Here is a 23,937-nt window from a genome sequence, read left to right as displayed (position 1 = left end):
CTGAATAGCACAGAACAAAAATTTTACAGCGAGGGCAATTCTCTCCAGGACACTGCTTCTATTTTCCTCCATTCCTATTTCGAAATAATCCAAAAATAAAAACAAAAATATACTCTTAAATACTATCCCCTGAATCTATTTGATAAATTAGATAGTGGGTTTATACTTTTCTCATTAATGAGTTAATGGACAAAAGAACCTTCCTCCTACCCCCAAAACCCAGAACAAAAATAAACCCCACCACTTTAATACTTAAGAAATGGATTGTCTTTTGAAAACAAAACAGCAAAATGATGCTGAATGGGAATAAAATTGTCTTTCTGGTAAGGGAGAGCCTTTACCACTGAAGACTGGCCAGTTCCCTTTTTTAAGGGAAGAATGTTCAGACCTCACAGAACATCCTATTAGAAAGGCCCAGTGAAGTATTTGTGGAGTATACTAACATTTCTTGTGTGTGCATTTTTAAATGGTGAATATATGCTGTAGTATGAACTCGGTGTCTGCTGGGTGTTACTTCCAATACAGAAATAAATGTAATCACAGCAATGCAGGAATAACAAAGGTGAATTAATTTGTGTAGTCATTTTTTTTTAGAATACCTACCAAGCATTCCACTTCTCCTAATGAATGTTTCTGAACTACATTTCAGTACCACATATATTTCTGCGGGCTCAAATCTTCTTCTACAGTTGCACAGTGCAGGGATACAGAATAAATTCCTTATTGTTGGAATGTTATTCTATTTAGTGTTTGACTTAAACAGTTTAAAATTCAGAAGACATCCAAAAGCTTTTATGCAGAGTACAACTGTGTGTTAATGTAAATGAAACACCATTACGTTGGGGTTTTTTTTATATTCAATACTATTTTAAGGTAAGTGATAGTGATTAGAGCTCCTTTTGTGAGTATGGGGGTGGGGGTTGCCATTTGGAATGGTCTTTTTTCTTTTTTTCTTTTTTTTTTCTTTTTTTTTCTTTTTTTTTCCACTTTGAAGGACCATTGCCTCAGCTTTTTTGGTTATTGCTTTTTTTTTCTTTTTTTTTCTTTTTTTTTTTTTTGAAGACCATTCCATTTCTTTATTTTTTAACATCTTAAAGTCATAAGGACTTATATGCAAAGCAGTCATACACTTTATCATTAAAACCCATAGGTAAAATACGTACACAAATCCAACAAAAGGCTAGTACATAGTAAAGCCTAAGCATACTACTATGCAATATTATGAATACGTAACTTTAGAGACTTCAGTTTAGTACTGTTATCTATTCATTTCTGAAAACATTCACAAAGATTTTAAATGCAAATTTTCATTCCGTATCTGGAATAGAACAAAAATTATCTATGTTATAACAACTTCTGGTCATTTGTGTTTGACCAATTCGGTAAATTACAAAGAACCCAAAGAATTCTGTAACTTTCTGTAGAACTATGTAATAAAAACATTGCATATGTTCCTAGTATGATGTCTTTAGCAATCATTTACTGAAATGTAACTCAAACATCAATCTTTCAAAACGTATAACCGACCAGCTGCATTTTAGTCTATTATTTGAATCCAACTTCATCACAAAACCCCTTTTAATACAAAGATGCAGAAATACATTAGATAATACTAATGCAACACAGGTGCAGTTCTAGCATTGTCATTGATTAGTCAAATCATCTTCTCCACGAACGAGATTCATTTTCCTCCTCCTCTTCATCATCATCTTGAAGCAGCGAGTCATCCACCAAAGATTCTTCCTGAAACTTCAAGAGAAAACAATACCCTGTTATGTCAGAAAATGTTAAAGATCAAAAAGCAAAATACAACTCTGTGACTCACAATTTAAAACGGAAAAAATATATTTTTAATAGTAAAGCTTTAAAAAAAAAAAACCCAAACATGGTATGTGTATGTATTATATAAATGTATTAATAAATGGCAAATTAAACATGCTTTTATAGAATCACAGAATAGTTAGGGTTGGAAAGGACCTTAAGATCATCAAGTTCCAACCCCCTGCCATGGGCAGAGACACCTCGCTCTAAACCATATTACCCAAGGCCTCGTCCAACCTGGCCTTGAACACTGCCAGGGATGAAGCATTCACAACCTCCTTTTATCTTTTCAATGGTTTTCAAAATGACATATGCACCTCGTTACTTAAACAGCTCTTTTTGGCATGTCATTCATGCCCAAGCTGCAATGTTCCTATGGAACTTAAAATGCTACACTGAAAAGTAATGTTAGCTTTTGCATGTTCACAGTAACTATGCCTCTTTTAATCCAAGATCTCAATCTACCTGTGCCACAGAAAAATAAAAGGCTGAATCTGAGACAGTTTGATTCTGGCAGCTTACTCAAGCTTAACATCAATATAAAGATTTAAAATATGGGGGCAGGAGACAGGTATTTACAGAATTTAGTCAAACTATATTAATGTATTTACAGAATTTAGTCAAACTATATTAATGCATTTTCAATTCCTTTCAGTAGCAACATAGTAAATTCACAGACTTCACAAAACTCTGAACATTTCAGATAAAGAGTTACAGGCTTGAGAGAGGTGAAGCTGAAAAACTCCAGACAGAAACAGTGAATTGTTTTGATTTTTATTTACGCATAGATATGTGTGTGTATTAACAAACTATCCTGCCTCAGAGCTTTTTTGACAACTGCACCTATCACAGCAATTTCTGCACTACGTAAAGAAACAACTAAGTCACAAGGGTGTATTTCCTTAGAAAACCATCCCAGCTGTTTGGTAACTCATAGCCTTCCTTGTTTATTCTTCTCGTCCCACTGACAGTAGTTTTTTTAGCTACAGATTTTCCAAAGCCAACAAGAGGCATGGAGATTGATTTGTGAAGACAGGGAGTCTTCTGGAAATGTGAACCTGTAGGCTGAAGAAACCCTAGAACTAAGCCTTCTCTCACTCCAGCAGGCTTTTTTTTGTAAGAGGCAGAAACCATCATTTTTATTACTTTTGCCTATGGAAAGTGTATTTTAAAAAGCAGCTCTGTTGACACCAGGCCTGTCTGTCAGTGTATGCTTGGGTACTCTAAGCCAGACTAAACCACAGCTTCCCGAGGACTTAGCCTCTTCCCGGGGTGTCTAAATATCCAGCAGGCCAAAATACGAGAGTGCTATCAAAAAGGAGGAATCCTGGGCAGCACACAATGCAGAACTCTATGGTGCACAAGGCTGAGTGGCAGTAAGGATGATCAAAAAACCTAGAACAACTTCCATATGGAACAACTGGCCTGGAGAGAAAGTAATAAAGGGAAAGTATAACAGGAGTCCCTACATAAGTGTCTGGGACAGAGAAGAGAGAATGATTGCCTTGTTGATGCAAGAGCAGGAAACCATCAAATTAAACATGCAGGTGTTAAGTCTAATACAGTTGTTCTGGATAGACATCGTAGAATTGAAGTGTCCCTGTTGCAGGACACTATAGATGCTATTCTGATTTCAAGACACCAGACAAAATAGTAAAATAAACACCTACCAAGGGCTTTTAACTACAGAGACACTACACCTCAGACTCAAAAGTTCCCTGAGCTGCAAACCACTGATACTTAAAAGCCTCTCTACTTAAATGTTTTATACTGTTCCTAGACATTGGTTGTTGACTCAGTAGTCAACTCTTTTGTTAGGCAATCAGGTAACATACAGCATCTAGGAAGATCAGGTTCTTTCACAATTAAGTGGCTACTCCGCAGGGAATTTCTAGAGCATACAAGTCCAAAAGACCTACTTCATATTTTCATAAACAGACCAGAAGCCCTATTATTCATAATGTCACTCCACTGAATGATCTAGTTCCCTTTTTCCTTTCCCCCACCAAACATCAAGGTACTTGGTTTTTCATTCAAGTCTTAGGCCTGCTACCCCACTTTTACATAGTATTCCTCAGCTGAACTAAAATGGGGGTTTAGACACGGAAAAACAAAGGAAAACTTTTTCAACTGTTTACAATGCCTACTACAAAATGAAGTTAATAAGCAGCATCTTGAATTGTAGGCATGCAGAAACCCAAGACATTTTATACATATGAACAATGTATGACAGAAATTCAGGCCACTGACCGTAAGAACCTACCCTGCCGCCCAGTCTAGTCCTGCATAAGTACCATGTTTTAAAAAATAAAACTATGTAAAATTTCTTTCACATAATTGGCTGAGCTTCAGAGCATGAACATAAAACTTCCTGAACTCATCCATCTGGGACCGGGGGATCACAGCATTATACTTCAAATACTAACTTAAAACAAATGCTAGAAGCAATACAAAGCTCACAGAAGGAAAGAATGGCAGTTAAATGCAAAATTTCACAAGGATTATTGAATAGAAATCCCTCATGTAAAGAAACATGGTGAAAGTTAGGAGGACTAATTCAGTTGTAAAAAATTGAAATAAAAATCCAATCTCACTACAGGAAGAAAACAGGAGAGCTACATGTACTTGGCTTGTTTTGAGAACAGGAAAGGGTCAGGGTTAAATACACCAATCACGTTAAATAAAAAAACACCAAAAACAAACAAAAAACCCCACCAAAAAAAAACAAAACCCAAAAATCTTTGAATGCTGAGCCAAGTAAGAATTGAACAACACTACTAACAAATATATTGGTAAACTAACATTTTTCTACTGCACATTTGCTATTGCAAAGATTTCAGCAAGCAAAAAAATACAAAAGCAATGATCAGCTGGGTTTGTATCCCAAGATCAATTCCTATACATTTTTCACAAGCATAATTAGCCGAGGAATAACTGTAGAAACAGTCCAGAGACAAATAAAAACAGCTAAAGAACAGAATCAGATCTCTAGAAAAGTGTTAGAAAAATAAAAGCTCAGGAAAAAAACCCCAAAAACCAGCCAAACAATAAAAGTAAATATTCCAATAATTAAATTATTTCTTAAATAACAGTACTACCCCCTTTGTACTTCAATTTTGAAAACCTGGAAGCTTTTAGATAAGTCCATCAATTTATGAATTACAGAAAACAGTCCCACGAAGTCTTTCCCCTGATTTTTTTTTCCATACCTGATGACTCCTGCTAAGGAGGGTAACCATCACCTAAAATGGAAGTATCCCACTATCATGAACACTTCTCAGTTGACAAGGCCTAAGGTCTTTTCAACTGTTTATAAATCTGCCCTTTCAACTCTGCCAGAACAGCTAGTGCATGTTGGTTGTTAGTATCTTCATTCCCTTTCCTCTACTACCAATACCCCAGAGGTTTCCTCCTACACTCAATGCATTCAGGTGGGGTTAAAAGATGAGTGTCTCTGCTGTTCACCTGCCAGAGAATCTGTACTTTTTTTCCTTTACACAGCTGAAGTGTTTACATATCCCTATGTGCCCTGCCTTCATTATGCAAAATGGAGAAATCTCAGTGGTTAGTTAATGAGACCTCTCAATACAGCAGACTCCTTGCAGCAACAAACACTATAACAACAAGCTACATTATTTCATCTTAAAGTAAATGAAAGAAAAAAGCAAGCTTACTTCTTCTTCATCAGGTTCAGCTTCTTCTGTTTCAAGAGCTGACAAGCTAGCAACAGGCTTGTTCCATGCTAACTTTAGCTCTTGTCCTTTAAAACGAGATCCATGAATTGCAGCCTAAAACAAGTTTAAACATTTTAGTTATATATTCTACATATATATATATGTAGTCTTTGTGAAGGGAAAAAGTAACTTCAGTAATACTTAAATGCCAGAAATAAAGTGATAGCCAGCTTTTTCAGAAGAAAATTCAAGTTGTAGTATGTTCATACTGAATTACTGTTATTAGGTTAGAACTAAACAATTTCATTCACTGCACACAGAATTCACACATTTCTGAAAAATGATCAAAATATATTTAGAAGAAAATTAGCTTGGAAAACCATAAATCATTTGGTGATGTGGGCAAAATACTGAACTAGCACCTTCTAGTTTTTAGTGTTATCTTGATGGTTCAAGACCTTTCAAAGACAGACACAAAAATGTTAATGCGTAATTTACTGGAAGATACAAGACATCCCACAAACAAATGATTTAATATATTAAAAAAACATGAAAGAAAACCAAAACAACTAAAAAAGTCCCTTTGTGATTACAATTTAATCTACCGGAAAATGTAGCACTTCCTGTAAAGCCACTGTAATTGAAATGTAAAAATTTTTAACTTATGGGATACTCATGCCTTTCTAAGTACCAGATGCATTAAGTGGCTGCTTTGGAAATAGTATGTTCAAATTAAAGTAACATGAATGAGCATAAATCAGTGTTAGCAACATTTCGAAATAACCGTCATGGTCACAAAAGATTTATAGTACAATCTGAAAGCACAGCATAATGTGAAATGTAGAAACAATTACATGTTCAATGACATCTGAACATGAATTGTGTGATATTAAAGTCCCCAGGTATAAATTTTAAATCTGTACATATAAATTTATGATAAATTTAAAAGATTCTATGCTTATTAAAATGCAGCTCAGGAGCTTTTTATCCATGGTCTCATCACAGTGTCACACAACTAGAATTTTTAAAAGTACTTATATGTGACACTCGGGTCCAGAAACAACTTGTAATCTTTAGGAGAAATTACTGCTACATAAAAATGCAACATTTTACAATTGGGAATCCTCCTCTTCCTTTCAGGCTAGAACATATATATTCATAAACTATAGGCCTATTTTCATTTAAGAAGGTAAAATATTTACTGCATTTACCTCACAATTGGCCTCAACAGAGGTTTTTAATGTTTACCTTCTACAACTTCTCTGATTGCCAGTCATAAAGTCTGCTTTAGTAGTAAACACAGAAATTCCAGTAGAAGTTATGTATTTAGAACTATCTTAAGGAAAACACAGATTTTACTGTATTTGATCAAACAGTTTTCACACGATTTTAAATTTAAAACCGAAGGTGCAATTAGACACAAAGCCATTTGACAGAAGTTTTAATGCTAACTAGAATGTGGCCACCTCAAACATTGATCATTCAAGAAAAGAAGAAAAAAGTAAATCCTATCACATCAAATCATATTTACACTATCACAAGTTTTCACTGAATAGGTAGGGTTGAAAAGGACCTTATGATCACCTAGTTCCAACCCCCATGCCATGCGCAGGGATGCCTCACACCAGACCCCGTCACCGAAGGCTCTATCCAACCTGGCCTTGAACACTGCCAGCGATGGAACATTTTCAGGCAAAAGTAAATTCAACTGATCAAAAAAATGAAACAGAATATACAGGCTCACTCTGCAAGATACTAGTGAAATTTCAGGGAGACTGTGAAGGTACCAAGTCTCCAGGTGGAAAAAAACCGGTAATTAAACCAAGACATCCTGCTATCAATTCTCAAGTGTTTCTCTTCGTCTCTCTTACATCCTGTCCTTGAGTATGTTACAAACATCCTCATTTCCTAAGCATTTCAGTAATATGCTGTTCTGACAATTTGTTTAATCTAGAATTAAACTGCCATGTCAACCTTCTTTTCAAATGTGTAAAAATGATTAGCAATATTACATTTAATCAAATACAGAAGTATAACATAACTAGAAAGTAGGAGAAAGTTTCAGAGTATTTTCAACAATGACTTTACTCACAGCTTCAGCTTCAGCTCTTGTTTTAAAGGTAATCACTGCATGAAGAGAAGAGTCATCTATCTGGCAATCTTCAATATCACCATATTGCTTTTAATAAAGAAATGTGAAAAAAAAAAGCTTAGTGAAATAGTACTCCACCTCTAACAATGCTGTCCTAAATCAAATGCCTTTAAAAAAAAAAAAATCACATAAATTTAGAAAAGTGCCTTTCATAGCTTTAATGCCAATTAGAGTACTTGTGTTTGTGAAGAATACCGTTACTTTTACTCGCATTTCTAAAACTTTAAACTGCTGTAGTCTCTGGACTTCCATATTGTAAACATACAGGTATGAAGTAAAATTATGACAGAAAAAGAGGTGGTTCTGCTTCAATACTTCTCTCTTGATCAGAAAGAAGGTATCTTGAATTCCATTAATCTGGTCTGAAACTCTTCCACAAATAATATTTATTAGACACAAGGACTGTAGAAAAACTTTCAAAACTTAAATTGATTTCAGCAGCTTAAGAACCTGACCCATCTGTTCCTGTAATAGCCTCTCTAGTATTGCTACCTTTAATGTGCCATCTCTGTAAGCTGCAACACCAAATATATCTTTAGAGGTAGAGCGCACTGCTGACATGCAGAGCTGTAGTTACCATAATAGAAACAGAAAATACAGCTCCTTATTTCTATGCAATTTGGAGTAACTTTAAACTAGCAAATGCACAACCTGCAAAATGAAATAATTTACATTTTTTCTTAGTGTTATACTACTAACACTGTGAATAGAATTTTTTGTTTGTTAAAAATAGTAAGTTTAATACTACAATAAAGTACAAGAAAATACCAAGTTCTAAGCAAGTTTATGACCATAAACTGACACCACTCAGTAACCTTTTAAACAGTGGCAGATTTTGTCATCATCTTTAAAGTCTTTGCAGAGAAGTACATAATGAATTAAAAAAAATGAAAAGTGACCAGCGGAATTTACTTGAGCAATAATCGTAAGGCATATTAAAATCACAGAGTAATTTTGTAGATTAAAAATAAGGTTTTTTCTTATACTCATGGAATTTGGACTCAGAAACATCCTATGGTTGATCATGTGATTCTACTGCTTCATTTTAAAGTTGTATGTTCTTAGCTTTATACAAAAAAGTTTGTGAAATCATTGCTCAGAAGTTCAATCCTCCATACATCTCTACAGAAAGTACTTGAGCTCCCCTTCAGTACTCATAACCAAAATCCAATGGGAGGGAGTGGCAGAGTGGCATACGAAGATTCACACAACTTAATTCACTAGATATTCTTCGCATTTATTCCACAAAATAAACAAGTTTCCTTTTATGATAGCCTTTTTTAATGGAGAGGGTTTAGAAATGTATGCTGATTTCTCACTTTATTATTTTTGCAAATAAAAATTTACCAAATATTTTCAGTGAAAATTTTCATTAAACACTTGTTAAGGTACTTCAGTGAAGATAAACAGGCTTCAGAAATTTAAAGTTCGGCACAGGATCAGTCTTTTTTCTCACCATTACTCCTGCTATTTCATATACCTAAAAAATTATGACAATTTTACATATATTCTGAACAAATAAATATTTTAAGACATTACTCTGTATTCCAAATTTCCTTTCAAGAAAAATAACAAGTCTCGTAAATGCTATGCAGTTGCAGTTACAGCTAGCTGAATCAATGGTGTATTTCTCTCTGTTTCATCTTTTTCAGATGCATCTTTTTTCCATGAACAGGTATATCATGCTAAAGATTCATACCTAAATAATATTCCCAGATTAACTGAACCAAGAGAAAACAAATCCTTCAATAGAAGAATGTCATCCGAAGAACAGAAAAAGTTGCCACATACCGCAAAATGGGGAAGAAGATCTTCTCTATCACTTTCTGTGAATGCAGAGATTTCTAATGCCCTAGGTCGATGATCCACAACTGCATGCACAGGAACTCCTCTGCCTCTACCCCGGCCTCGTATTCCTCTACCTCTGCTACGTGATGCACCCCGGCCTCTTGCATGAACCCCTCTACCACGAACTGAAGAAAGAATCCCTCGCTTGGCAGCCTAAGATGTTTATACATAACATATTGATGTATTAAAATTCATAATCTAAATATTTAGACAAAATTACAAACACATAATCTTATGTTTCCTACAAACATCTCCAAACAAGACCTAAAAAGAGCAGCTTACAGGTTTTAAAATAACAAAAGGTGAACATGTTATTAACATTGAAAAGCCATGACTGTTAATAATTAAACAGATCAAAAACAGAAAGGAAAAAGGAAAAAAGAACCAGGTATTAAAAACAGGTATCAAAAGAGCCCTTATCTGTGAAGCTAACTCCTCACAAAAAAAAGGAACTGTGGTGTACAATACTTGCAATTTCATTAGCAGATTTCTTTGATGTAGTGACTAACTCCTCAATTTGTCTCTTTAACTTCGACTCTTAATTGTCTTTGAACATCCAGCCAGGACTTTTATTCTGACCAGAATTTAATGCAGTGTAATAGCTTTTGGCCACACAACCCTGAGGTAGGAAACAGAGCTCTAACAAGTGCCTCCAAGGACAAAAAACTTGGCTCTACATACTTACTAATTTCCACTCCCACCTGTGTCTCTCTTCTAAAGAACTGGCATGCACTCTCCAAGAAAAGTCAAAAGGCCTATGAAAATACCTGACAGCCATTTGAAAAATAATTTGCAAAAGTTATTGTAGGTTTAAAAAAAGCACTTTCGAAGATTTAATTTCATCACTTATAACAAGAAAAAAATATTTTCAGCAAAAACAGATCTGCTACAGGAATGTTAAATGAAATCACTGTAACAATGTTTTTAACATACCTTACTGTGTTTACAACTCAAGTACTGATAACAGTACTTTAATGCATGACAGTGATATTACTCATAAGAAGTTCAAATTTGTTATGGCTTTATTCCTGAAATTACTCAGATAATTTTACAGTAGCATGTAGTTCTGTAATTCACTGTGTGTGTGTGTGCGTGCACATAGTAAAATGTGCAGGTTCTTGTGTTTTTTAACATTTTTAAAGGTTAAACAAATAATCCAGATAGTTAAATATTATGCTAACTCAACAATCAAGCTGTAAACTGTTTGGGTGTTCTCACAGCAAAAGCAGGGTCACCTGGAACAGAACAGCAGGCTACAAGGCACAGAAGCAACACGATTATTGTGGTAGTTAAAGTCACAAAGAGAATGTGTGAATAAAATTTTTCTAAAGAATTTGTAGGAATTCTGAATTATCAAACAAATATCAAGGGGAAAACCCCCATATCCCTCCTGTAAATTATGGAAAGGATACATCTTGTGCTGTTCTCTAACCCTGGTTTTCTCTACCTACTTTGATTAGTATTTGCTAAAGGTTTCAGAATATACCTTTTACTAGCATTTTCTAAAATGTACATTTTAGAAATAAGCTTTCAAGACACTTTTGAAATATTATTCACCATCAGAATATATATTATTAACATGAGCTTTTTTGTCATCTCCACCACACTGGTTTGGCTTATTTACAACCCTATTTTGAATTACCAAAGCTGCATTGCAACTTCATTTTAAAGTAAGATTTTAATGCAACTTAGCCATAGGTATATGCACTGTGTTCACACATAGCTATACATAAGACATGATCAAACTTCAGACAAAAGAGATTTAAGCAATACAGCAGCCTGCTTAACAATAAAAAAGAGATAAGATTATCATGCAATTAAGTAGATACTACACAGATAGGCAAGACAGTGCAACAAAGAGCAACACCTACAGCATTCAGAATTTCTCAAAATAAGACACACATGAAGTATCTTGCACAGCCATTGCAATTTTTAAAAAAGTATGTTTCTAAATATTGAACACTTCTTGAAACGTTGTTTTTGCTTTTGGTATAGCCTTCTTCTCCTGAAACCAATGCTGCAATATTATTACTTTTGGCAATTCAATTTTTCAGTTAATCTTAAGTGGATGCTAATATTTAAGAATAAAAGATCAAGCAGTGTTTTTTAACTCCTCTATATCAAACACAACACCACCTACAGAAAACAATTCAAAAACACTCCAAGCTTGCAAGGAAGTAATGCTACCACAAATCTGTGGAATATCATGTCATGTAATAGTTACAGAATTTAACTAGATTAGCCATCAAGCTTGAAGCCAATACTGTTTCTCTACCCTCAGTGGAATTAGAAGCTATTTTTTTAAAACATAACTGCTAACTGCCTCCATCTATATACAATATTGCACGAAAAAATAGTTTATGATACAATAGGTGAGTTAATAAACATATATGAAAATATATTAAAAGTCAATTGTTACAAAAGAGACAAACATACTTCCAGCTGCAGCTCTGTATATTTTCTCCTTAATTCAGTAACTTCCTCCCCAGCTTGCATCTTCTTGTATAAATCCAGTTCAGTATCTAGTAACTCTTTCTGCATCTAAGAAATTGTTACAGTAAATTATTAGTTCCACAGTTCACATTCTCTACCGAAGAAATAACATTCCATTAAGACCCAAGAATCTACTGCTATGCCCCTATGAGCAGGTTATTTCAGAAATACACAGCAATTTAAAAGTTGGCCAGTGCTGGCCTCCAAGTAAGGTACCAGTTTGACACAGCACCTCTATCTGGAAAAGAGATTCCTAGACACCGTAAGGAAAGGGAATTTGAAAACTAGATGTTATTGCTTCCGTTAGGTTTTAAACAAGTTGTGACTTATCAGTTCACATCACAGCTCTACCTTTGCTTACGATGTTAGGTTTCCACCTTCAAAAACAAAGCACAAGTTTAAGAGCCTTCTTGGCAAGATAAAACTTCAATGTGTAGTAGTATGTTTCTGAGCTTGGTGATGTCAAACCTTTTAGACTACCACACAAAGCCAAAGCCAATGGAATTTTTTCTAAACTAAACGATATAGAAAAAAGGAAAAATTACATGGTAGTGATGAGATAGACATTCTACAAAAAAGAAAAAGCAGTACAATTATGAATATGAAATCTATAATCAGACTGGAGAATAAGCATTTATCACAGTTGCAAATGCAAAAGCACAAATGGTCGTTCTGTTCAGACCACAGTAGAAAAAAAAAAAAAAAAACCAAACCAAAACACCCCAGTAACAAGACAGCACAAAGTACCTTAAAAAAAATTATTAGAAAGCTCAAGAACATACCAAAAAAATCTTAGAAACTCAAAGGTGTCTCTGATCCCAAATTTAGACATGTTCATTGCAACCACTGAGGTGCAGGTTCTGGTACAGGTGCAGCAAAGGGCTTTATGTAACCACAAATATTTTATTTGAAGGTCTGTTCCAAATAGAAAACTTTCTACAGCAGCCAAATGTTCCAGTGACATCGCAAATGAAGGACATTATAGGTTACTGCGAAACAGTTTTACATTTATACCCACTGATTCAAAATCACAGCTTGTAATGCATTCAAAGGCTGGTTTTCAAGAGATGAAGGTTTCACATTGCGATAGTTGGAAACCAAGTGTCATCACTGAATGATAAAGGGGTTTTTGTTCCTTTGTTGTGTGGGTTTCTTGACCCACCCCCTCCCCCCACCCCCCCAAAAACTTTAAAATAAAGAAAAGCTGGATTGTTCAACTGACAAATTATTCAACCTGACCACTTTTAGCCCCATTCTATGATTATCTGCAGCAACCACGTGAAAAAAAAAAAAATCCATTACCTCCTATATAACAGTTTTCAAAGCTCTCACAACTGGAAATGGTGTTTCTCTCAAATCTCACTGTGCTGCAACACACCAATGACATGGCAAAACAAGGATTTCTGAAATTTAGTAATGACCCACAAGTAGCCAAAACTCACAGAGGGATCAGGCCAAGTCAGCATGGGTTCATGAAGGGCAGGTCCTGCCTGAACAAGCTGACTTCCTTCTATGATAAGGTGACCCAACCTGGGGCAGGAGGAACCTCCTGCATGCAACAAAGGAAAATGCCATGGTGGCATGGGGGATCTTACCTACATGTATAAATACTCCTTATGGATGAATAAAGACTCAGTATGAATGAATCCAGGCTCTTTTCAGTGGAAACTGGTGACGGAACAAGAATCCCCAGAGACCCTTTCTAATCTCAACCACTTTTAGCAATTTAGTGTTATCAGACCATTTCCTTGCCCATTTCAGAAATTTACTGGAACACTCTCTGGATAAAATAACTGTTATGGGTTAAATGCTGCATTGAAGTTTTCTAATTTAGTCTTCAACTTCCTTCTTCATTTCTATGGATCTGGATTCATTTCCTTGCATGTGTCAAAACTGATAAACTACTTTCTCCTGTTCAAATTTATGAAGCATTGTACACCTCCAGTAGAAGAGTATTCCTCAAAACCATGAGGCTTTAACAATAAAATGCAACTTTAAAAATACTGACAATTTCTAAGACTTTTACAGTTCAAATTCAGACAGGTGATTTCCTTCACACTTCTCAAAAAAGTTCTCTCACCAGAGAATGTCTACTCTCAAAAACAAAATAAAAATTACTCTCTCATCTCCAAAAAAGAAGAGTTTAATCTTACTATAGCAGGGCCCGAATTTTGGGATTATTACTCTTAGTCGTCCCCCCAAAATACAGTAGAATATTCCACCAAAACCAAAATTGTTTTAAGAGGTATAAACTGACTTCCAGAAATAATAATCTATGTCCATCTTCAGAATAAAAATATGCTGCTTCAATGTTTACTAGACAACGCTGTAAAAAGTTACTGTGAGTACATATATGTCATTTCAGTACTCTTTTTCATATTTCTTTTAAAAACTGCACACTGCTAATTTACACTGTGCTTTTATGCCTACCTACATTTCTATGTAAAATAAAGCAGAAGAAATGCTGCTTCAAACTGAGACTTAATAATCCATTTAAATTAAATCTGGGTTGCAATGTTGCAACAGATTTTTAAAACAGAATCACAAACATTAGAAGACTGAGCATTCTGAAGCCTTAAGAACTGAAAATAGCAAGAAAAGACTTTACTGAAAAATACACTATACAAAAATCTGCTCTTTTATTAGCATGAATTTCCTCACTTGATAAATCAAGAAAAGCTTTTGAGATATTTACAGAATATTAATCGATTTCTTAAAACATTGTTTCTCTAAGTCTTAATTCTTAATCACCTTGTGACCTGCTTAGGAACAAATGCTTTATAAAAAGCAAAATACTGCATTTTAAAAAGGTAATACAATTGCACCTTAAAGCAGTTGTGAAACTGGTTAGAGGCATATACTAACACAAATGATAGTACAGGGAAGAAACTCCTCTTACACGTAACAACCCACGGAGCAGTGCAATGTGTGACCTAAAAACCTTACTATCCTGAAACATTCCAGTGACATGAAAAGCCCCATGACATTATGTACCAGTACAGTAGTCAACTAGTTTCATGAAGCAGTTTGTGTATTAAACCTCACCAGAAGGCATCTGTGCTGCATAATGATAACCCTTTTGCTAAGAAATTCTACTTTCATGAATTCTATTAAAAAATGTAAAAAGAAACAGATGAAACACAAAAGATTCAGTAAGGCAAAAAGAAGTAAGATTTATGTTTTGGGTTTTGATTTTCCAGATGATGGAATACCTGCATTAATAATGGGTAAACATTTTAGACAATGGCATAGTTTGGAAATTAACTACGTTAGTTTAAAAACAAGGTAAAACCAACCTCCCTTCAAAGATGACTTCAAAATTAAACCAGTATGGTTTTAAATACTGCTTAGGTGGCTGCCTGTTTTTAATTCTGCTGACATGAGCATGTGAACTTATCTTATTAAAAGCCTGACCAAAACTTGGGTACCTGAGTCTTCGTTTTCATGCTTTTTAAAGGAGTCCCTCCTCCTTGTGATACACCTTTTAATTCATCCTTTAACTTGGTAATGCTATTAGTCAAAATTTCCAGTGTTTTCATGATTTCTGCTTTGTCTTCTGACTTCATGGTTTTATTCTTCTCCAGCTTTGAAATCAGCATCTGTTCAATTTTAAAAGATAGAACAAAATGGTTTTTACTTAGCAACTGCTACTACAGATCTGTTTTCCAGTACTCACTATTGCATTACTTTTGTTGTGATCGTCAAACTCAATATAAAGGGGCTTTTAACAGCTTACACTGATAATAATAATAATAATAATAACAACAACAACAACAACAATATCTCTGATTATTTGCTAATGAACATCTGGTATCTACTTGGCCAGATTTCCTCAACAGACTTACATAAATTCAATTTTTAGATTTCGGCTCCTAAGTAAAGTCCAGGCATGCACACTTCTCTACATCTGCTCTTGTCAAGTTGAACACTCAGGCTTTCATTTCTCCCAGAACGTATGCATGTTGCACCCAAATTAGGCAATTTCAACTAACAAGACAAATTATGTTAAAACTTAAAATCATGTGGTAATACCGTTCTAAGAGAGTGCTTATTTTATAGGCCAGTTTTACAGCTCATGCTTACAAATTCTGAAATACTTCCTAGTGAACTGAGATTTTACAATTGAATTTTTCACTTTGTCTAAGGCTAACATTTTACCTTCTGTGTTTCAATGTGCTTCTCTAAAATTTCTTGCTTCTTTTTTCTCACATCTTGTTGAAGTCGTAATGCATCCTAGAAGCATAAAAAAAATTATAGAAAGTTTCTGGATTTTGAAAAGTAATACCAGAAGAATAATATACCTGACAACTCTACAGCAGTAATTTCCAATATGTTTTGAAAACAATGCATCACCAAATGAACAAAAGGTCTAATATCTTTCTTAGTCTGATCTGTGCTGGGAAGACTTCATTATTACTTACGTACAAAGCAAACACAGAAGTCCAATGAAAGCTGAAAAGCAATATAATACACTAGTGCATGAGGTACAACATACAAGAGTTTAAATGTGTCATGTCAGTATATTGAAAGAAACTGCAAATCAAGTCCATCAATTAAAACACATTCTCCAGTACAGCTCCAAGCAAAAAGAAAATACATCCTGTTTTTTCAAACTAATGCGTTACCTAATGAAAACCATCTCTTGCATCTGACTGCTGTAACTTGGAAGTGACAAATACTATCACCCAATCTGCTAAAAACAGAAACTTGACATTGCAATGGGCAAATCAAAATTAATTTAAACTGATAAATTTGTAATACATTTCACTTGAAAGGAGAAGCAAGAGGAAATGCCACAGCTGCTGCACTCATTAATGCTGCCTGAGAAAGCAACTGCTTCTCCCCCTCAGATATAGAAGGTACAGGTCTTAGCAGGATACTTGCAGAAAACAAGAGCTTTGATATCAACATATTTAATGGGACAAAAGAGGAAAGGAAGAAGATGATTTTGCACCTCTAACTTATCAACTGGGATCAAACTGGAAGTAGATTATTTTATACAAAGAGCGTAAATGCACAACAGCCATAAAAAGGAAATAGTAAAGGTTCTGCATGTCTTCCCAAATATTGACAAATTCTGCTGCATGAAATGTTAGTTTTGCAATCCCATGTGCAACCTTTTTGCTGAAGGGAAAAGGAAGATAAGACAAGGGGATGAATGCTAAGAAAAACTAGGGAGACACGAGGAAAGATGGGAGGGAGTCCCACAAAATCATGTTTTTCCACAAGTACTAGTATACTGTAACAGAAATCTCTGAAGAAAGGAAGGAGCAGAAAAGCATATGAAAAAAGAGCCAGTCACTTAGCATGTCTCCAGTGTCTTCTCTCAAAACCCCCCCAACCAAAAACCAAATCACCAAAACCCCACAGCTGTTAAGAGTCAATAATTTTATTACAAGGTTTTTGCTATTTCACAGGCATTTAGCATCTAAATTTGAAAGGTAAAGCTTCTATTTCTAAAACATGTTTGAGGGGACAATTATTAAATGAAATCCCCAAATTAGAAGTAATTTCCTTAAAGTCTGAACTAATACCGCAATGGACATGCAGTTATAAATTGCTATTTCAAATTATATTAGACATTAGTTACATAAGTTTACTAATAGTCTAACAGTTATACTGATTTCAATATGTCTGTTTGAATCCAACTTACTACTGAACTCTTACTTTGTAGCTTGAAACCAGCAACATAAACATCCTGTATTTAGTTTTTCTAAATTAGAAGAATAAATCTGAAAAAAGGAGGCTTACTGGCCTTTTCTGACAATTCTAAGCAAGCTAAATTACAAGTGAGCAAGTTATTCAAGGCCAAATACGTTTTCGTTGCATGTCCCCTCTAAGAAAAAACCTAGTACTACGCAAAATGTAAAAAAGGATGCAGTACACTTACAGTTTGGAAATAACAAAATGCGGGGTTATACAGTTTTTAGTTCTCTCATGAAGAAAATTTTGGTCACAGGTACAAAATACACTGAGAATAAAGGCCAGTTTGATGTTAAAGGCCTGCTCCAGAAGGGTTTAAGAGAGAAGAATCGTGACTATACTATACTCCCCTTCTCACTCAATAAACAATTCATGCCTAAACATAGAAATCCTGCTTGCAGGAAAAAGCATTTCACATTTTGAACTTGAGAGTTTTAAACCTGCTTGCACTGTCTGAACATACATTGAAAAAGCCTAGGAAAACCATGCTGAAGTTTCTTGTCCTTTGAAAAGAAACCATCATAGTGAATGTAATCTTGTAACTAGTTTCATCTATGCTCTTGAGATGAATATACATAGTGTACTATCTCTAGTGGTCATGAGTTCCCAATCTAAGTCAATTTTATAAAGAAGTATATTTAATTTACCTGTTTTTTCTTCTGTGCTTCATTAGAGTCTAGCACGGAAGTGGAAACAACAGGCAAAGATTTCTGTGCTGCCTTCAAAGCAGCAGGGTTGTACACAGTTTTTGTCAAGCCAGTAGAAGTGGATAAAACCTATAGGAGGAAATCATTTTATTCTTTTGCCAGTGAATTTCAGTTTCTTTTTAAAAAAAACACGAGTGCTTAAAAATACATAAGCATCTTTTCTTCTGTCTGTTTTGATATGGAATATAAAAAATTTAGTGTAACAGCTATATTTGGAGTTGCTGAAGCTAAACAATTTTTAAAAAGGCAGCATCACATCAGATATGTAAGGATTATAAGCACCAGTTATAAATCCTTTCCACTGAGATGTCCTATGTACTTCCAAGTTTCAAATACTGAAAATTTTAAGTCATTGAGCATAATTAAGGAAACAGAAGACTAAGATGTTCCTGAATATAACTGAGTCTGTTTTTGTATTTGTTGTTTGTTTTTTTTTTTTTTAGTTTCAAATATAATTTTTCATGGCTGCATGCATTTTTTGGGGCAAAAATTCAACACAATTTTAAAGACTAACCTCACAAGTAGATAAAATAGTTCCTTTTCATATTCAGTTTATGCAAAGCAGAGCTTGCACAATCAACAAGAAGTAACTCAAGTACAAGGAAATCTTCAACATCATATAGCAAAGGAAGAGAATACTATGTCTCTGTTCTCCTTCCTACACTTGTAATGAGGTATGAAATTTCTCCCTGACTTAGTGAGAACACAGTTGTCTGCTTTACAAGCTGTCTAGAGTATACTATGTACACCTCACAATACCTGAAGATCTGGACTATTCTGTTTTCTTAGGATGTTCTTTAAGGACATTAAGGCCGTAACAGTATTGAGAAATCCATGGCTAAGTGCTGGAAATAATGTAGGCATGATCTTGTCCAGCTTGCTAGCAAATCACAGCAATTATGCAATTGGCAAAATTTCCAGGAGTTTAAAGATACTTTATATATGTGTGGAAAATTAAAAGATACATGCAGAGTCTATTGGTCAACATGCACTCCATAAAATAAGACACGATGCCCACCAACAGGAGACTAAAAAAAAAAAAAAAAAAAAAAGGCACAAAAGAGACAGCCAAGAAACATTAGAAGGACAGAAAAGATCAAGAGATCACAAGAATTTCCAACAGGAATGCTTCGTATAAAGGGCTTTCACTTTCTTGTGCTATTTATACTATTTCTTCCCACAGAGTACAAAGAGCAGAGAGAATAAAAATCAAAGTTTGCTATAAGGTATTATGAAAGGTGATATAAAATGCTCTTAAGCAGGCCATTAGAACGGAGATGAAGGAATTTCTTTTAAACTTATGAAAGCACATTAACATATGCATATCCAAGTCATACAGTTCCTATTACAGAGAAGCTTTAGGACAGGCTACATCACAAACAAACAGAAGACCAGGTAAAGACAAAAATATCTTTTCCTGAACTGTCTTCATGGCAGAGTGAACCATGCTTCCTTATCTCCTATAATTAAGGAAATATGCCACAGCAGATTACCTGCATCAACTAATCTACATGAGCAGGAAGCAACACATTAACATCTTCTACATCTCTTACTACTATTCAAGAGAAGAAATAATGTAAAACTTCATAAGTTCATAAAACAGGTCAAACCAAGTTTCAGAACCCTACTAAAAATGCCAAAGTAAACTGCTGCTTCACAGCCAGTCCAGTGGTTGTGACCACTGGAGACAACAGAGCATAGACAACCACCAAGACAACAGAGCAGAAAACCATTTTAGCATGGATTTACTATTTGTGGGAAAAAAGTGGTTTAGGGTAACTCAACTGTTGTGGAATAAGAAATAAAAATTTCCACTCAAACTGAATTAGACTTCTTTATTTCTAAAGTAAGTATATAGTTAATATGCAAAATGTAGTTGAGAAATTCAGAACTTAATCAAAACTATTATTCAGAAAATTACAACCTGTCTATATTATTCAGAAATATTATTTAATATTATTCATTGCTATTAAAATTACTGAATATTATTCAAGCTGTCTAGAGTATATTATTCAGAAATTCAGAAGTAATTTATCTGTAACTAACTTAGAGCAACAAGTATGCAACTGATCGAGAACAAAATATACGTAAGAAGCCAAGATGAATGCATTTTGGTGGACTGCTCAGCCTGAAATGAGTCAGAGACATCCTCCAATATTACAACTCAACACTAACTATTATTACTATTGTATGCTAAGTACAGCACTGCATCTTTGGAGCTAATTTTGTTAGATTACACTAAATGCATTATAAATGCCACACTGTAAGAGGGCACGGGGGACATGGGACATGCAGTGGATGCTTCATTCATTTCAGATCAAGCCAATTCCCAATAGGATATATACAGCAAGGCAAAGGAATCTTGTTACTGGGTAAAACTTGCTGCCTTTCTACCAAAGTATTCACAAATGAATATTATAAACACTGGGGAAGCCTGACTCCCATAGTGCTAAACAGATGTTTAAACATATATCACAAACTTTGCTGATAAAGTAAACACACCAACAACTCTGTTTTGAAAATTGCAACCACCAGGGAAAACACATAATCCACAACCACCTTTACCACCTTACGTCTCTTTTGTCCTGCCTGTACTGATTAACTTCCACTTTTATCTTTCCACAACTACTGCAAATTTCAAGACCAAGTAAGGGTAAATGTTTACAGCATCATCTTTTAAGGGGCACAAAAGCCCCAAAACATTTTTGCAGGAAGTTTTTCTACAGATTCATATGTAGCATCAAAATTTATTTATTTTTAAAATTTATTTCCGTATTCTCCTAACAGCTAAGGACCCTGGAACATACCTGGTTATTTTCACGACTGAATGAAACCTACTATAGTAAAGCAAAACCCACCGAATAGCAGCTTCTGTCCTAACATGGCTTTTTAATTCTTATACTCATTTAGCCATTTGCTAAGCTGAGGTTTGAGAGATAATATTTTATAAGACTAATATTTAATAAATAACTTTATTCATAGTTAATGAAACAAAATTAATATTGATACCAGGGTTTTATAATATAATTAACTCTACTGAAATTAAATGTGAGAGGAAGAGAATATCAGACATTCTCTTACCTTTTCAGTTGTTGGGGTAACCGGCTTTGACACAAAACCCAGTCTATCCTTCACAGATAATTTAGTCACATTCTAAAAAAGCAAAAACAGAATTATAGTACATATAATTTATGAACAATTTACTGTTTCCTATTTAACTGCAAATGTTAGGAATTCAGAAAAGAGCATCCAACTAATTAAGCAATAGACTTTTGACCAAAAATACAAGAAAAATAATTAAAGCAGTTGCTGAAATGAATTTTAGATATTTGATTGTAAAGTTAATCTACATCTGTAAGTAGACTGGATAAGACAAAGAGAACCCCAAATTTGGCAGTAAAATCTTCTATTCCTTTTGTTGTTTGGTTTGGTGTTTTTTTTTGCAAGAAGTCCACGACACGGTGGCCAGCAGAGGATTTACACAGGCCTTTTTAATACACTTCAGATTTTGTGGTTTACAATCTGCTATTTGCAGGTATCAGCTGCTGAAAGTTTGTCAACTGAATTTAAACTACAAATGTTTTCTGAAGCGTGGTGGTCTTCCTTTTCAGATGTAAAATTAAAGCACTAGTACAATACTCATAAACTTAAGATAAAAAAATGTAAAGGCTATTTCCAATGGGAGTAACATGCCAGACTGTCACTCATATTAGTACTGTGGTTACATTCTCCCTTTTATTAAGATGCTGAACACCAGTCTCTAACAGTTTTAGCTTTTTAACAGATATAATATTAAAAACAGGTAACTTTCAGTTCATTGGACAGAAATCAACTTTATTTTGCAATATGAAAACTGCAATTTAACACAACACTACTGAAATATTTTCAGAGGTTTTAAACTAAGTAAAAAGCCATGATACTAAATACTGAACACTATGTTTGGGTAAGAGAGCCAAATATCATTGCACTGAAGAAAACTTTAATGTCAAAATATCACTCACTATCAAATTGTGTATTTATTAGTAGTAAATGTGTACTTGCACTAAATGAGTAACTGTAATGGATACATTCAGACAGTATACAACCTATTCTAGAAAGAAAAACGTGTAACTAATTTTTTTACTTTCATACATACCTGAGAGACTTCTGTACTGGCACTCTGTGCTTCTGCAGGTTCAATATTACTTGCAGGTACTGGACCTAATCGCTCCTTGACAGACTGTTTCACTACTGGTAAACTGGGCTGCTGAACTAAGGGTTGTATTACCTGTAACATCACCCCACCCCCAAAAGAGCACATCATAATATTAACAAGAAAAAGCTGCTACACATGTAGTTCAACAAGTACACAATGCAATTTTTATAATGATATTTAGATTTACACTTTTTCCTTTCTATCATTCAATATCTTTTTCACCTGATGGCAAAAATAAACACTTCATGAGATTTAGTATGTTACACCAACTATTTCTGTAGTGCACACAGTAATAATATCTATTTTGCACTCGCAGCTCACAGAGGCAATCAAACAACTCTGGTCTATTTCTGTTAATCACGTCTCCTTAGACCATCTTAATTTCCACCTGTTAGAAGTGAATAAAAGGTAATAATCAGTCTTCTGATTCCTTTCACAAATCTTTCATCATCAACCATTTAGTTATGGAAAGGCAGAATGCAAATATGTATCATAAAGACACTGCTTTTCACAGCAATTGTTACTTTTCATCTGCTATGTATTTAACTTCAACAGTATAGAAAGATATGAACAACACGCACTCATGAGACTAAGGAAAGGAAAACAGAGCAGCTAATCTTCAAACCTACCATGGATATACCCCAAGAGGTAACACCTTGCCTTTTTTTCTTTGACAGAAACATTAAACACTTAAGACCAAAAACCAGATACGCTCCCAGCCAAGCTTCCTGTCATATTTATGACCCTCAGGAGGTCACCTAACACATCCCTCCACTCCAGGGCAAAACCTAAGCCATTACTGACAGTATCCATCAATCTAGTTCTTATAGTATTCCAATGAATTAGGTCCTATATCACCTCTCCAGGCAAAAGTATTCCAGTATCCTTTAGCGTTAGAAAATGGTTTTTTACATCTAACCTAAATTTCCTGCGTTGCTTTTTAAGCTAAATACTTCTTGTTTTAGCTACCACAGATGGAGAGCATATTTCTGCTTCTTGGCAGAAGCCTTTTATTTGATGATTTCCTATGGCTGACTCCCACCACCTTTACTTAGTATTTCCACTCCTTTTAGAATTTCCACAGTAAGAATTTTGTTAAGTAATCCTGCTGAGGAAACAGCAACGCTCAAGAAATTGTGGAGGACCAAATACTACTGAAGGGACAACTTAAAAGCCAATCGATTTTACACTGCAAAAAATTCAAAAGTCTGTCTTTAATGCCTGATGGAAAAAATCTGGCTATAAACCATTATAAATACAGGCAAAATTAATTCAGCTGTAATTAATATACCACAAATCTTGACAAAAATTCAAATACTTGCAGATTGTAAAGTACTTTAAGAG

At 34.6% G+C, this 23,937-nt stretch overlaps 1 protein-coding gene across 5 annotated transcripts in view; it reads right to left on the bottom strand.

Moving 5' to 3' along the window:
- Window positions 1-681: 681 nt before the first annotated feature.
- The window catches only part of RBM26 (RNA binding motif protein 26), a 53,608-nt gene continuing 30,352 nt past the window's right edge, over window positions 682-23,937 (bottom strand). For 4 of the 5 annotated variants that reach the window (XM_061358966.1, XM_061358968.1, XM_061358967.1 and 1 more), the window contains exons 13-22: window positions 22,534-22,665; window positions 21,480-21,551; window positions 18,339-18,467; window positions 16,147-16,221; window positions 15,417-15,587; window positions 11,932-12,036; window positions 9,439-9,648; window positions 7,588-7,674; window positions 5,496-5,609; window positions 682-1,749 (exon numbers count right to left, since the gene is read on the bottom strand). In XM_061358966.1, the coding sequence (XP_061214950.1) occupies window positions 1,660-1,749; window positions 5,496-5,609; window positions 7,588-7,674; window positions 9,439-9,648; window positions 11,932-12,036; window positions 15,417-15,587; window positions 16,147-16,221; window positions 18,339-18,467; window positions 21,480-21,551; window positions 22,534-22,665 (1,185 nt within the window). In that variant the 3' untranslated portion in view covers window positions 682-1,659. The remainder of the gene's footprint in view (window positions 1,750-5,495; window positions 5,610-7,587; window positions 7,675-9,438; window positions 9,649-11,931; window positions 12,037-15,416; window positions 15,588-16,146; window positions 16,222-18,338; window positions 18,468-21,479; window positions 21,552-22,533; window positions 22,666-23,937) is intronic. The other variant, XM_061358971.1, reaches the window with a different exon arrangement.

Source organism: Neopsephotus bourkii, unplaced genomic scaffold (assembly GCF_033783945.1).
Source record: "Neopsephotus bourkii isolate Nb327-2 ecotype Australia unplaced genomic scaffold, CSIRO-AGI_Nbou_v1 NB_960, whole genome shotgun sequence".
In the NCBI taxonomy this organism is placed as follows: Eukaryota; Metazoa; Chordata; class Aves; order Psittaciformes; family Psittacidae; genus Neopsephotus; species Neopsephotus bourkii.
This window is presented reverse-complemented; position numbering and strand designations above follow the sequence as displayed.